Here is a 17,113-nt window from a genome sequence, read left to right on the forward strand (position 1 = left end):
AGTCTATCTGTGTCTGCCCCAGTCCCCATGGGCTCAGGCTGCTCCCCCAGTGCAGCTGCCCCCTCTTTCCAGCCCATCATTGTATATCACCTTCCGCAATAGCCCCTCCTCTGTCCTTTGGCTTCGGTCCCAGGTAAAGACGCCACCTGGGCCCTCTCTCTTGTCCTTTGTTCCCCCACTGGTCAGAACTGGTTGACTTCTAAGATGGGGTGGGCCTTCCGGTCACCAATTGCTAGGGTACCCAATTTCCAATATCTGACTGCTAAGTGAGGTCAGACCACCTCTGCAACCAACACACACCCTCTCCCACCACCTCGTTAAACATGCAGCACACAGGTAAATTGAGACACACACAGTATTCATGCATACCATTAAGAAAATTCCTTACTTCATCACAGGTAGAAACCCCCAACAAACAAAGTAGCCCAAAAGTCCTGAAAAGAATGTAAAGTCTCATCAGTTTTCTACTGAAACAAAAGCCAAATCATCAAAAGCTAAGTCTACTGTGCTCTGCTGAACATCAGGAGATCTTCTGGAATTTGCAACCATGAGGCCCTTCTCAGTCACAGTTGATCCCATTGCTCTGGAAGAAGCATACGACACATCCAGGCCTGACTGCAGCAAAGCTTTGCCCACCGGATGACTTTCTGCAATGAAAACCGTAAACTCTTAAGTGGGCACTTCTGGCAACTTATCTGTGAGTTTGAACATAGCGAAACAACTGATGAAATCATATTTAGATAACGCCTGCTGATTTGCAATGTGCAGTTGTAATCATGAAGTTGTGTACATTTTTCTCCCCATCAAGTCCATCTTCTTAGATTCTTTGTCCCTGGTGGTGGACTTACATCTCCTCTGTCATGATCTGTCGTTAATACTGTTAGAATGAGAGACTGAACTGGATGGGAACAGAAGCACTCGAAGCCCTGCAAAGGAACACAACACTGTTTCCAGAGAGCTTTGCTGTAGGTGGTAATGAAGCTGGGATATTCCACAAGGACTTGGCAGGCTCCAAGAGAGCTTCATTTATCAGGAAAGCTCCCTGACCTGGAGCTAACAACTGCAGAATATCCAGCAAGGGTATGTGTATTCTCCTGCACAAACTCAGCTTGAATGCCCAAGGTTGAAGCCATGTGCCTCAGGAGGCCGTAGTATAACTTAAAATCCTCAGGCACTGGGTAAGAACAGTCCAGTATCATAGGGTCATCAGGTGAGCAGGAAGTAGAAGGGGGTGGGGTCACTGGAGACTCCTGCATGAGAGCATCAGGCTGAACCAGCTCAGGAGGAACGACCTCAGATTGTGCCTGTAATAGAGATGCTTTAGAAAGAGAAATTTTAGCCAGAATCGGTAACCTTTCCCTGGATTACTTCGAAGAACAGGATCTTGTACACCAAGGAACATCCCATGAACTCCAAGTGGGCCACTGGGAGTAAGGGTCAGGGTGGTTAGTACGTAATAGGCCATAGGCTCCATCCCTACTGCGGGAATGGTGCTGATCTCAATACTGATTGTGATCTGAGGAAGATCTTGAGAACTTCCTAGAGTTGTGCTTTGAAGGAAAGGATGAAGAGGAAGACATCCCTAAACTCAAACTGAACAAGCCCTGGAAGTTGGCCAGTGGTAGTGGAGGAGCCGCTTCCGACAGGACAAGAAAATAACCAGCCTCATCCGAAAACCAATACAGAGATGGCATCAGTACCGATGATGAATGAGCACCGAAAGAGGCATCACGCTTCCACCATGCACTGGAGCAAATGGTAGTCCCAGAGGCCAGTACCGATCCCAAGATGAGGTCTGCAGCAATGACATCGATGCCAAAGAGAGACCCACAGTAACTAAAGATGTTGAGTGCAACTCTAAACTCGAGTGTTCGGCAGTGTGGTATATGATGCTGACGACCAAGATAACTCTGCAACCAGATGGTGCCAAGAGGACAGCAGAAGCAGCAGCTGCCATGGCAGCTGAATGCTCCTGAATTATTGGGGAATCAGAAACACAGAGGCAGAGTAGATCTCGTGCTGTCTGCAAGGCCAATGGCACAGAGATAGCTGGTGCTGAACTCAACTGTACAGTGTCCAACTGATCTTGGCACAGTACCAGCAAGCAGTTAGGCAACCCAGCTCCATCCAGCTAACGGGAGGAATCATGGTGCTGGTCAGTACCCATCTTGGAAGATGAAGAAAAATCTCTGACCTCTGGAATGGGACCCCTTTCTCAGAGGACTAAGGGAAGCACCGGACCTCGAACCCAGAGAAGCATCTCATGTTGGCTCCAAAGAAGAGCATGGAGCTGGATGATCTGTGGACATCCCTAGTGCCAAAGTGAGCTTCATGGACTGCTCCACCTGCATTTCCTTTTGAAACTCTTTGCAGATGGAGCACCTTTCTATAACATGCTCTTCTCCCAGGCACAACCAACACCACAGGTGAGGGGTCGCTATTGGGGATATCCACCTCACACGACAGAATGTTTAAACCCCAATGAGGGTATTACCCAGGGTAACTATCTATCCTAAATAACTACTACAAACTAAACCTAGGAGTATTGCAAAACACTACTGACCAACTATTAACTATATACATTAAAATACCAGAAAGCCTGAGCTGAAGGGGTCAGGGCGGCACAGCCATTAAACAGTCTAGGGAGGGGAGAGGACCTTAAGTAGGCTAAGGGGTGAGAAGACATGAGTACCACTCCTACAGGCACTGCTAGGCAAAGTTCTCTGGCTTTGGTGCGAGGGGCGTGTGCACACCTGAGTGGAATACATGTGTACAATCACTCAAAGAACTGCTGCTTGAACTCAAAGGCAAAATTCCTACCAAGACGAGTCTTTACTTTGCCTTTTCAATTTCACTCAAACACAACCCTTTACCATTAACTAAGTTGTCTAACCGTAGAAAGTAGGAAAGATTGCTCTCAACAGAACCACTTTCAGCATCCATCTAAATAGATAAGGATCATGATGGAACCAACAGTCACAAAAAGAAGAGGGGGAAAAAAAAAAGAGCCCCAAGACGTTTTGCCCATACTCTTTCCACAGAGGAAGAGCCCTTAAATGAACTGAGTATAAGTTGCTCTAGTACATTTCATGCTCAAGGTACCTCACAGCACTTTACAAACAGCAGTTTGAATAGTGTACCTTAGGCAAATGTAGAAGACCTTGTAGATGGAGCAATAGCTTTCCTTCAAAGTCTTGGACATTAGAATTTGTTTTATTAAGAAGTTAAAAATTAACATTACCTAAGATATCAAGGTTATAGTCTTATTCTTTCAAAATGCAGTATGAGATTGTTAATTTCCACTACAGAAGACATTGCAGATCGGCAGAAGGGACCTCAAGTTAACATTTTGTTACTAATCTCAAATAACCTATGAAGTTAGTAAAGAAATTTACAAAATTGTATTAAATAAATGCCAGTTGTAGCAGATAGTCTATTGTGAACAACTTGGAATGCAAAGGTCTGTGACCAAAAAGTTGCACCTTACGTTTATTTTAACCTCAGTTATGTAGTTTTCCACTGAAAGATATACACTAACTTAATATACATACACACACACTTTTTTTTTTTTTTAAATAAAAGGTTACATGATCAAGTGGACTGAACATGGGACTGGAAGCCAGAACTCTGAAGCTCTGAACTTGGCTCTAGTAACTTGCTATGAAACCCTGAGCAACACTCGGTGTCTTAATTTCCCCAGCTGTAAAATGAGGATCATACTGCTGATATGCATAAGTGTTCTGAAGATTACCTAGTTAGTGCTTTTATATCGGTAGTGCTTTACAAACACTAACATGTATACAATCAACAGATTTTACCCCATTACTGAATTAAATTCTGAATTTGTAGGATATTTTGGTTTATAAACAACTTCATATTTGGATTATCCTCTTAAAGGCTGCAGCGAGAGACAGAAAACAGGCTCCTCCAAGGCAACCTGCTGAAATGTAACTGTAAATAACTACAATGATTAGTGACCTACAAGTAGATGAGAGTTTTGAAGAAATGTTTGGATTGGAACAAAGCCCTTTTAATTTTCTGCCTGATGCTCTTTCTAGTGTTGGTAAAATTCATATAATCCAACTGTCTCACATTTTTAAACAATTTTAAAATAATGATTTACAAATATGCATTTCTTCAGCACCTGGTGATACTTTAGATACTTATAAGATTTGCCTTTACAAACATATAGTTGCAAACTGAATACTTGTAATTGTATTTAATCAGTTGATTTTAGTTCAGGAAGGGACATGAGTTTAGTAAGACAAATTGATATATTAATGTAACCGGCCCTCACTACTTTCCAATAGGGCCAATGCTACAGACATTTTTCTTGTGTTACCATACCTGTCTGTTGTAATGGTAAGCAGATCTGTGTCCTTGCAGTACCGCTCTCCTACAAGTTTAATGAGCTTCTTCTTTGCATGGTCATCCAAGTTCAATTTGGAAAGCTTAACCTTGAAGTACAAGAGAAAATATCTTTAGTTCTTTTGCAGATCCAATCCACACAATGTTTTTAGAATTAGCTAGACAGTATCTTTTACTGAGGAATTAAAAGTCATGAATTGAGATATGTGCATTCATAGAGGTGTCTTCAAAAGCATTACTTGTCAAAAATATTTAAAATATAGACAAGGGACCATTTGAGAACAAAGTTTTGGGGTGAATTTGTCTGTCTCTCCTTTTACCCAGATGCAGAAAAAACAATCAGGGGTATCTTTTGCAGATCACTAGGACCACTACTCAGATATTTCAAAGATGCTTATCTTAGGTGTCTAAAAAACAGGACGACACTAAAACAGAGGTACTCCAAAATACCACAACACTTAGATGCAGAGAAAATAACCTTACAATGCATAAGCAAAAGAATCCAGCTAAGAGGAAATCAACCCGAATCTACGTATTATGTACAGAACCTAAGTAAGAATGATAAACTGGTACTAGTAGCTATGACAGAGGTGGGCAAACTCCGGCCCACGGGACTGTCCTGCCCAGCCCCTGGCCCCTCCCCCACTGTCCCTCCTCCCCCGCAGCCTCAGCGCACCATACTGCCAGCGCTCTAGCCCTCCGCTCCTGCTGTGCAGTGCAGGCGGCGTGGCTGGCTCCAGCTAGGCGGCAGGGCTGCGAGCTCCTGCTGCTCTGAGCAGCATGGTAAGGGGGTGGGGAGGATGGATAGGGAGGAGGGGCACTGAGGGAGATGGGGAACAGGGGCCGTTGGATAGGCGTGAGAGTCCCGGGGGGCACTGTGGATAGGGGTCAAGGCAGTGAGGGGACAGGGAGCGGTCAGGGGGACAGAGGGAGGTGGGAGAGGTTGGATGGGGTGGAGGTTTGGGGGGGGAGGTGTGTCAGGGGATGGGGAACAGGGGGCAGTAGGGGCAGGGGTTCTGAGAGAGGCAGGAGGGGGCAGATGGGGGCAGGGGCCAGGCTGTTTGGGGAGGCACAGCTTCCCTACCCGGCCCTCCATACAGTTTGGAAACCCCGATGTGGTCCTCGAGCCAAAAAGTTTGCCCACCCCATGGCTATGACATACTTGAATTCACTTTAGCAAATAATGGATTCACAGAATGCACCTGTACAAGGATATTAGATTTCAGGATGACAAATTTTGTTGAGGAGCAATGGGAGGACATATTAGAATCCACCAGTGTGAAAGGCAGTTGAGAAATTCTAAAAGGCATTACTGCTAACCATCAATAAACTAATTCCTCTGAAAAGGAAGACTGCAAGGAACAAGCAGTTGCTATTGTAGCTCTTTGAGGGACTGCTCAAAGATGAGAATTTGGGCTTGTCCACGAGGTGACTGTGTGCAGCAAACTGAAGTAAAAATCTATAGTGCTCTAGCCTGCTGTGCATTAACTGGCCACATGGACCCTGCTTCTGTGCACTAAGAGTACCAGTATGTGCTCTATCAAAGATGATGCAGTGCTGTTATAGTCATATTGGTCCCAGGATATTAGAGAGAGACAAGGGGGATGAGGTAATATCTTTTATTGGACCGACTTCAATTTGTGAGAGACAGAAGCTTTTAAGCTTACAGAGAGCTCTTTTTCAGGTCTGGGAAACTTACAGAGGCTATAGCTACACTACAAATTACTTCTGTACAATTTATTTCACTTGGAGGTGTGAATAATCCACACCCCAAAGCAACAAAGTTATACCAACCTAAGCACTGGTGTGGACAGCACTATGTCGGTGGGAGAGCTTCTCCCGCTGACATAGCTACCACCTCTTGCAGAGGCAGGAGTTACTAAGCCAAGAGGAAAGCCCTCTTGTATCGGCTTAAAGCATCTTCACCAGAAGCGCTACAATGGCACGGCAGCATCGGTGCAGCTGTACCACTGTAACGTAGACATAGCCTCAGTGTCACAGATAAATACAAGATGGAACAGATTGTTTAGTATCAGTAGTTGACACATTTTCAAGGGACCATTCAAGGTGAAGTGGCTTGTTAACTAGTCAAAGGAAGGTAGGGAAGGGAGGGTTTTGTCAACAAAAGGCAGACAAAACCCCCAAACTGAGGGCTTGTACACACTCATGCTTACTTTGGTATAACTCAAGTTGCTCCGGGGTGTGAAAAAGCCACCCCCCTGAGCAACATAAATTACACTGACCTAAGCGCTAGCGTAGACAGTGCTACGTCGGCAAGAGAAGCTCTCCCACTAACATAGCCAACGATCGTTTGGGGAGGTGCAGTAATTATGCGACAAGAGAGCTTTTTCCCGTCGGCACAGAGCATCTGCACTAGCAGCACTACAGCTGCGTCACTGTAGCAATTCTAGTGTAGACTAACCCTGAGTCAATAGTAGCTAAGGGGCTAAAAGAATTAGGAAGCTTTAACAAACTTCAGGAAAAATGTATTAGATTAATAATGAGTAGGATTAAATTAAATTAATGACCCAAAAATGGCTGAGGCATAGAACTTGGAATACATGTCTTTAACCAACAAGAGGGGAAAAAATTGGGAAGTAGCACTAAAAATGTCACAACACTAACTTCACAACATTTTACAAATAAATATACAAAAGCTATGTTACCTGTTCTGAAGGTCTTATGATTTAAGACAATATGGCAATGCTATTGAGGAAGATTTTTTTCCTCTAGGTCTAGACTACGCAAGAATGATTTATAGAATTTTAGCAATGTATAGAGGAGACGAGCTTACAGAGAGAATGGACATCTGCTAGCATGTGACATCACAATCAAAATTTTTGACAAATGACCTAAAATGTGGATTACCTGTATTTTGTTGCATGTCACACCACAATTTACAGATTTTATTTTAAACTGTAAGTTCTGTTTTAAACATGGTTCTGTCTATTACATTAACCAGTTTCTTGAAAGAAAACTAAAAAACACATTGTCACATGCAACCGTAAATTCCCTCCACATGAATTTGAAACCTGAACCTTCAGATCACATAGAGGTCAGCATCTGTTAAAGGTTTGTAGTGGGGCCTAGCCACTAGATGGGGGACTCATCACACGCACTCCGTGGGTTACACAACTACTTACTAAGTAAGCATTAGAATTTTGGAGATCAGAAATATTGAGTTCTCAACCTCGCTTTAGGAGAGGAGTGTGGTGCAGTGACTGGAGAGAGGATAACCAAAGCACATATCTAACACATTCAGTCTGAAAGGCAATTTGTGTGGAAGAGAGCTCTAATCTGCATACTGCCTGCAATTTCCTTATGCACTCTCTGTACAGTTATTTGTAAGAAGGGAATCTTGACTACCTTTTAGTATCAGAATATGAGGTTTTAGTAATAAGGGCTGTGTAAGTGTATGGAAATATAAAAAGCAGTCAGTAGATGTAAGATGTGAATTCTGTCTCTTGCTTACAGTTCAGTCCACATTATCCTATATAGGTATGGGCCAGGAGGGGTGAGGGGGAGGAAGAGAGAGGGGATGAGAATTTCTCCTATTGCTGAACAGGCAGCCTGATTTCACACTAAACTCAGAATGTCGCACAACATCCAGTATACTTGAGAGGTCTGGCTCCATGCAAGACACACATCAGTGTCTGCAAGAGTGGGTCTCGTATATTCAACACCATTTAAAATGGAACCTCTTCCGGGGGAATGCCATACCATCACAGAGCACATTAAAAAAAGGTAATGAGTAAATACCTTTGCTCTCATGAGATTTTCCACTGGATCCTTAGGTTCTACAAAGAGCACACTGAATGAGATCTTAGAAGCCAAAGTTCTAAGTAGTTTAACTTTCATTAAAGCTTCAACAATAAAAACCCTTCCATAAGCCACTATTTAAAACAGGTGAGAGAGGACATTTCTACTACCAATTTTAACACTTATTTTTGAATAACCGTCTTCAATTAGGTATTTTATGGCTAAAATTTTGACAAACATTCTTTGTCAAATACTTCTTTTAAGAATGGGTCAGTGCTGCAGAAAGCTATATGAACAGATTATGCTATGAGCTCTGCCGGGTTTCAGCGATTGTGTGGCAAACACACAACAACATGTTAGCATACATAGGCACTGTAAAATCATGATTATCTAAGCTTGATTTAACAGAACCTCCTGGTATATTGTGAAAACCACCAACCCAGATCTCAGGCATTAGCTCTTATTTACCAACAATGCAAAGCACTTCCATTGCAACATAGCAGTACTTTTCATACTACATTAGTTGTGCGGTATCAGTATCCGTTATACTCGCATGTGCGTAGTGTAATTATGCCAAACTCATGACAACACACACCTTTATAGCAATCTCATGTGTGTTTCATAAGCAATATTTAATGGTCTGCTCAGTTTACGTTACAGGAATTTAAAAATATTTCATTTTTATTGCTGCACATTCAGGGCTGCGTTACTATGACAGACATTTATGCAGTTAGCTAGTTCAAGCAGGATAATAATTTGACTGTTTACAACTATCAACTAGAATGCTCCACACTATTTTATGATAGGTTTCAGAGTAGCAACAGTGTTAGTCTGTATTTGCAAAAAGAAAAGTAGGACTTGTGGCACTTTAGAGTCTAACAAATTTATTTGAGCATAAGCTTTCGTGAGCTACAGCTCACTTCATCGGATTAATCCTGTGACAACATAATCTGCCTGGGGTGTGTGTGTGTTGGGGGGGGGCCTGCGGGGAGGAGATTTTAAGGTGGAAAGCAGATGGCATTAGGTCAAACAGTGACTGAGATTCTAATGTTTATAACCCATAGTATCATTAATAGTGAATGATGTAAAATGACAGCGGATTATACTTTCATTCCTATAACACTAGGTTAGGCTAACAGCAGATGAGATTCCTATTTGAGATTAGACCCAAGCAAGTGCATTGGAGGGGGACGGAAGGAAAAAATTGGGGGGACAAATTAAGATTTTAAAGAGCCTCTACAAAATTATTTTCCTCAAAAGCAACACAATTTCTACACTTTTGTTTTATAAAACAAATCTAAATTTGCACATCAGCAACAGAGGTTTCCTTATTCCATAGCACAATGGAGACTGTTGCAGCAAATACCTGCAAACTCATTGATAGAATCTCTGTCACTGTTTGACCTAATGCTGTCTGCTTTCCACCTTAAAATTTCTTCCCTGCCACACCCCCCCCCCCCCCACACACACACACACCAGGCAGATTATGTTGTCACAGGATTAATCAGAGAACACTAAAGACAGAATTCATTAATGGGGTCTGGGGTATGATCATTAGTGCTTGGAAGGCCATATGGCTAGCTGTTTCATTTGTACTCCCTTTTTTTGGTTGAATAACGAATATCCACATGCTGCCCTATAAACACCATATCACATGCTAATATCAGAGGACACACATTTCAGCTAGATAGGACAGTGTGTGTTTCAGGGGGGAGTCACACGTGTGTAGGTATGTGAACACATACACCTACCTCTAAATTATTCCTAATAGTTCTGTTAGCTAAAAACCATCCTGTATTAGAATGTGGCTACTGAATATATGTTGCGCCAGACCACTGATTTGTGACAACAGATGGTTATATTTTCTTTGTCCTCTGAAGCTTATTTTTCTTCTGAGCAATGCTCCAGTAATAAAAGTTACTGGTAAAGAAAATTTTAGAAAATTGTTAGTTACTGACAAGTCAAATTCAGTTCCAATTCACAAATGTAGTAATTTGTATCTAATGGGCAGGTGAGGGAGGGAAAAACAAAAAAACCCCCAACAAACTGGATAGCTCAGGGAACTAGATAGCTCAGAGGTAACATTATTCAAAGTTAGCACATTCTGATGGCTCTTTTATAGAATTATACAACTCGGTGGTCTTCTGAAGCTTTTAATGGGACCTGTCCTTATCATACAATAGCCACTATGACAGAGCCCACTTCGGGGGGCCCAGACACAGGGCTAATATCTCAGCCACAAAGGCGATTCTCACGATCAGGCTGAAAAATGACAATACAGTGCTTTTCAATAGCACTAAGTTCATTACACAAAAATAGAGAGTGTGCCATTTTCTGCATTATATTGCACAACCCCAGAACCTCTATGCTTTATAACAGATGGTCACTGACAGCAATCTATCAGCTCTACATCATTATTAAGTATTTGGATTCCAATATCAACAAGAAATAATCACCGGAAAGAACTGGGATTTAAGGACATTTAAATTTCTGAAAATCTGAAGTGTAGCAAAATGCTAAACCTATTCTTTAAAAATAAATAAATAAAAAAATGATTTTTAAAATTTTGGGACTAGTGTGTTTCAATTTCACAATTATCTTGTTTAAAATGTAAGAATAAAAACAATCTCCGTCCCCTCCCCGCAAAGACACAAACACGAACACTGAGGATAAGATTTTAAGAATAAAATCAGGGTACTAAATAATGCACAGTTTTCTCAGGGTCTGAAGTTTCACGTTGCCAGCTAGCCACTGGTCAACTAAAAGAAAAGAGAAAAAAAGAATGAACCCTCCTCCCCTGCCCCAGTTTTGCAGACTTATGGAGAAGCCTGGATCCACAGCAGGAATAGTGAGCATCTAACTATTCCTGTAGGAATGATAGCTACTACCACACCCCTGCCTGTCCCAAAGAAGTGTGTTTTTTTTTGTTTTTTTAATACCATTCTTTTACCGATACAAAAGCAATGAGAGTCCCCCCTCCCCCTCACACACGCAGGCTGGGGGCAGGTCTGCAACTGACTCTTGGTCTTGCACAGGGTGCATCCGGAATGTTTGCTGGGCTGTAGGTGTGGGTTGGGTGGGGTCACAGTTTCTTGATACCAGGCACCCACCATGTGGGCTAGACAAATGCATGAAGATAAGGCACCGCCTTCTTCCCACCACTGTCAAGAAGACTGTTCCTCCCAATTGTAAAGGGAGACTGCTTCTGCTGAAGTCCCATTTCTACAAACAGCAGAGGCTAGCACTACCACATCACTATTGGCAAATCGGGTTAATAGAGGTGCAGTGTTACATTGGCCTGAGTACTGCTAATTTACTACCTGCATTAATTTATATTTCCTATGAAACCACTACAGTTTTAAGCTGCACATGGGCATCTGGATCTCCTGAACTGTGGTGAGCAATTTTCACATGGCGATTAGCTTCTAACCTGAAATATTGAGCCTTGCTGTCTTTATGCTCTTGCATTGATTGTTACAGACCTGATTTAAAGCCTATTAAAGTCTATTGAACTATTTTGACACTCAAACTCCTACAACAGATAGCTGCAGCGGAACAGGAGCCAGAAAACAGAGCTGTAAACAGGGGAGTTTGAGCAGGAGTTTGCAATGGGAGTTTGGGGGGAAGACTAGGAGAACCAGGCAGAGGAACAGACAGGCTAGTGAAGGGAGTGTGTGGTGTTCTGGCATTGTTGTGGTGCTCGTTGAGGGTTTGGTTTGTGTTTCCCGGACTAACAGGACTTAGGTGAGAAGGCGATGACAGACACAGAGGCAGCAGTGGTAGTGACCCAAGCAGTGGAAGACACAATGAAGATGACTGGATGTAGAAGCTGCAGCATGTTCATGATCCTAGAGGGGGTACATGAAGAGTTTTGTCTGCATAAAGTACTGCCTGATAGAGCTGATGGAAGAAAATATCTGAGGATTGGAGATGCAGGTGGAAACTCTGAGTTTAGAAGGAGGTTGAAGCAGATGATGAAGTAAAGACATGAGAAGGCTGAAGGGAAAAGCTCAGACTTGCAGATGGAAGCAGGACCAAAGAACTCTGAGGGGAGACAGCTGAGTGAGGAAAGTGGACAGTGGAAGCATGTGACTAAGAAAACCAGGCAAAGGAAGAGAGGGGATAGTGAAGGAGAAACAGAGCTCAGGAACAGAGCTAGAAAAGGAAGAAGGGGCACAGCAGCTGGTCACTGAAGGTGGGAGGGCAACAAAGAAGAGAAGAGCAGCTAGTTCTATAGGAAGAGGGAAAGAGTCAATGGAGATAACACCACCCAATATGAGCCCCAGAAGGATACAGGATGGGCTGCAGAGGATTGCAAGGGAGAATAGGAATCAAGAGGACTTGCAGCCAGAGGGAACAGAGGATAGACCAGAGAATTGCACCATCACCAGGAAATGGCACGTCTACATGACTGGGGACTTCTTACTGAGAAGAATAGACAGGCCAGTAACCAGAGCTGATCCAGAGAACAGAAGGGTGTGCTATCTGCCAGGTGCTAAGATACAGGATGAGGATCTGAGGCCGAAGAGGATCCTAATGGGAGCGGGAAAGAAACCACGGATTGTCCTTCATGTGGGAACAAATGATACAGCTAGATTCTCGCTGGAACGTATCAAGGGAGACTATGCCAGGCTAGGGAAGACGCTTAAGGAAATCGAGGCTCAAGTGATCTTCAGTGGGATTCTGCCTGTTCCTAGAGAAGGGTAACAAAGGTGTGACAAGATTATGATGATCAACAGATGGCTCAGGCAATGGTGCTATAAAAAGGGCTTTGGGATGTATGGCCACTGGGAGCCATTCATGAACAGAGGACTGTTCTCTCGGGAGGGACTTCACCCGAGTAGGGAGGAAAACAGACTTCTAGGATGGAGGCTGGCACATCTGATTAAGAGAACTTTAAACTAGGAATTTGGGGGAGATGGTTGGGAGATGTCCAGGTAATCTCCATGCCGGATTTTAACATTGAGAGGGAAGAAAAAGTAAGAAAAGATACAGCCATGGGTAGGAGAATGGACATAAGGAGGAAGGGCTGTGTGGATACCAGTCTAATAGGCGATACTGGAGGTAGAATGTCTGTGCCTAATCAGCCAAAGAATGTGAGCAAAGCCAAACAGCCAAAAATAAGATGTTAGTACACAAATGCGAGAAGCCTAGGTAACAAAATGGAGGAACTAGAGTTACTGGTGCAGGAAGTGAAACCAGATATTATAGGGATAACAGAAACATGGTGGAATAGTATTCATGACTGGAGTACAGGTATGGAAGAGTATGCGCTGTTTAGGAAAGAGAAATAAAGGCAAAAGATGGTGGAGTAGCACTGTATATCAATGATGAGGCAGACTATAAAAAATTAAGAAGTGATGGAATGGATAAGACAGAGTCTGTCTGGGCAAAAATCACATTGGGGAAGAAAGCTACTAGAGCCCCCCCGGGATAGTGCTTTAGGTGTGCTATAGACCGCTGGGATCCGATTTGGATATGGATAGAGACCTCTTTAATGTTTTTAATGAAGTAAATACTAATGGGAATTGTGTGATCATGGGAGACTAACTTCCCAGATATAGACTGGAGGACAAGTTCTAGTAATAATAATAGGGCTCAGATTTTCCTGGATGCGATAGCTGATGGATTCCTTCACCAAGTAGTTGCTGAACCAACAAGAGGGGATGCCACTTTAGATTTGGTTTTGGTGAGCAGTGAAGACCTCATAGAAGAAATGGTTGTAGGGGACAACCTTGGTTCAAGCGATCATGAGCTAATTCATAGATTCAGATTCATAGATACTAAGGTCAGAAGGGACCATTCTGATCATCTAGTCCGACCTCCTGCACAGCGCAGGCCACAGAATCTCACTCACCCACTCCTACAAAAACCTCACCTAAGTCTGAGCTATTGAAGTCCTTAAATCATGGTTCAAAGACTTCAAGGAGCAGAGAAGCCTCCCTCAAGTCAACCATGCCCCATGCTACAGAGGAAGGCGAAAAACCTCCAGGGCCTCTCCAATCTGCCCTGGAGGAAAATTCCTTCCCGACCCCAAATATGGCGATCAGCTAAACCCTGAGCATATGGGCAAGATTCACCAGCCAGATACCCAGGAAAGAATTTTCTATCCATCCATCTAATATCCCATCTCAGGGGATTAGTCTTATTTACCCTGAATATTTAAAGACCAATTACTTACCAAAATCCCATTATCCCATCATACCATCTCCTCCATAAACTTATCGAGTAGAATCTTAAAGCCAGATAGATCTTTTGCCCCCACTGCTTCCCTTTGAAGGCTATTCCAAAACTTCACTCCTCTGATGGTTAGAAACCTTCGTCTAATTTCAAGTCTAAACTTCCTGGTGGCCAGTTTATACCCATTTGTTCTTGTGTCCACATTGGTGCTGAGCTGAAATAATTCCTCTCCCTCTCCTGTATTTATCCCTCTGATATATTTATAGAGAGCAATCATATCTCCCCTCAACCTTCTTTTAGTTAGGCTAAACAAGCCAAGCTTCTTAAGTCTCCTTTCATAAGACAAGTTTTCCATTCCTTGGATCATTCCTAGTAGCCCTTCTCTGTACCTTCTCCAGTTTGAATTCATCCTTTTTAAACATGGGAGACCAGAACTGCACACAGTATTCTAGGTGAGGTCTCATCAGTGCCTTGTATAACGGTACTAAAACCTCCTTATCCCTACTGGAAATGCCTCTCCTGATGTATCCCAAAACCACATTAGCTTTTTTCACAGCCATATCACATTGGCAGCTCATAGTCATCCTATGATCAACCAATACTCCAAGGTCCTTCTCCTCTTCCGTTACTTCTAATTGATGCGTCCCCAACTTATAACTAAAATTCTTGTTATTAATCCCTAAATGCATAACCTTACACTTCTTACTATTAAATTTCATCCTATTACTCCAGTTTCCAAGGTCATCCAGATCCTCCTGTATAATATCCCAATCCTTCTCTGAATTGGCAATACCTCCCAGCTTTGTATCATCTGCAAACTTTATTAGCACACTCCCACTTTTTGTGCCAAGGTCAGTAATAAAAAGATTAAATAAGATTGGTCCCAAAACCGATCCCTGAGGAACTCCACTGGTAACCTCCCTCCAACCTGACAGTTCTCCTTTCAGTAGGACCCGTTGCAATCTCCCCTTTAACCAATTCCTTATCCACCTTTTGATGTTCATATTGATCCCCATCTTCTCCAATTTAACTAATAATTCCCCATGTGGCACGGTATCAAATGCCTTACTGAAATCTAGGTAAATTAGATCCACTGCATTTCCTTTATCTAAAAGATCTGTTACTTTTTCAAAAAAGGAGATTAGGTTGGTTTGGCACGATCTACCTTTTGGAAAACCATGTTGTATTTTGTCCCATTTACCATTGACTTCAATGTCCTTAACTAATTTCTCCTTCAAAAGATCTTGCATACTACAGATGTCAAACTAACTGGCCTGTAGTTACCCGGATCACTTTTTTTTCCTCCTTTCTTAAAAATAGGAACTATATTAGCAATTCTCCAATCATTCGGTACTACTCCTGAGTTTACAGATTCATTAAAAATTCTTGCTAATGGGCTTGCAATTTCAGGTGCCAATTCCTTTAATATTCTTGGATGAAGATTATCTGGGCCCCCCCGATTTAGTCCCATTAAGCTGTTTGAGTTTCGTTTCTACCTCAGATATGGTAATATCTACCTCCATATCCTCATTGCCATTTGTCATGCTACCATTATCCCTAAGATCCTCTTTAGCCTTATTAAAGACTGAGGCAAAGTATTTGTTTAGATATTGGGCCATGCCTAGATTATCTTTAACCTCCACTCCATCCTCAGTGTTTAGCGGCCCCACTTCTTCTTTCTTAGTTTTCTTCTTATTTATATGGCTATAGAACCTTTTACTACTGGTTTTAATTCCCTTTGCAAGGTCCAACTCGACTCGACTTTTAGCCTGTCTCACTTTATCCCTACATGTACTGACCTCAATTAGGTAGCTTTCCTTGCTGATCCCTCCCATCTTCCACTCCCTGTATGCTTTCTGTTTCTTCTTAACCACCTCTCTAAGATGCTTGCTCATCCAGCTTGGTCTACAACTCCTGCCTATGAATTATTTCCCCTTTCTTGGGATACAGGCTTCCAATAGCTTCTGCAGCTTTGATTTAAAGTAATCCCAGGCCACCTCTACCTTTAGATCCATAAGTTCTTCAATCCAATCCATTTCCCTAACTAATTTCCTTAATTTTTGAAAGTCAGCCCTTTTGAAATCAAAAACTTAGCTATTAACTCTAACTTGTTAATTCTTCCATTTAGTTTGAACTGAATTAGCTCATGATCACTTGAGCCAAGATTGTCCCCTACAACCATTTCTTCTATGAGGTCCTCGCTACTCACCAAAATTAAATCTAAAACGCCATCCCCTCTAGTCGGTTCAGCAACTACTTGATGAAGGAATCCATCAGCTATTGCATCCAGGAAAATCTGAGCCCTATTATTATTACTTGCACTGGTCCTCCAGTCTATATCTGGAAAGTTAAAGTCTCCCATGATCACGCCGTTTCCATTAGTATTTATTTTATTAAAAACATTAAAAGGGCTCTATCCATATCCAGATTCGATCCCGGAGGTCTATAGCACACCCCAAGCACTATCGCAGGAAAGGCTTTACTAGTTATCTTCCCCAGTGTAATTTTTGCCCAGACGGACTCTGTCTTATCCATTGCATCGCTTCTTATTTCTTTACATTCTACCTCATCATTGATATACAATGCTACTCCACCCCCTTTACCTTTATTTCTGTCTTTCCTAAACAGCACATACCCTTCAAGACCTGTAGTCCAGTCATGACTACTATTCCACCATGTTTCTGTTATCCCTATAATATCTGGTTTCACTTCCTGCACCATTAGCTCTAGTTCCTCCATTTTGTTACCTAGGCTCCTCGCATTGATCTACAAACATCTTAATTTTTGCTGTTTGGCCTCGCTCACA

The 17,113-nt window shown here is 42.5% G+C and overlaps 1 protein-coding gene across 2 annotated transcripts in view; it reads right to left on the reverse strand.

The window, feature by feature from the left end:
• The window catches only part of MRPS35 (mitochondrial ribosomal protein S35), a 60,787-nt gene that overhangs the window by 26,934 nt on the left and 16,740 nt on the right, over window positions 1-17,113 (reverse strand). For both annotated transcript variants that reach the window (XM_038386609.2, XM_043515006.1), the window contains exon 6: window positions 4,348-4,457. In XM_038386609.2, the coding sequence (XP_038242537.1) occupies window positions 4,348-4,457 (110 nt within the window). The remainder of the gene's footprint in view (window positions 1-4,347; window positions 4,458-17,113) is intronic.

This window comes from Dermochelys coriacea, chromosome 1, assembly GCF_009764565.3.
Source record: "Dermochelys coriacea isolate rDerCor1 chromosome 1, rDerCor1.pri.v4, whole genome shotgun sequence".
Taxonomy (NCBI): Eukaryota; Metazoa; Chordata; order Testudines; family Dermochelyidae; genus Dermochelys; species Dermochelys coriacea.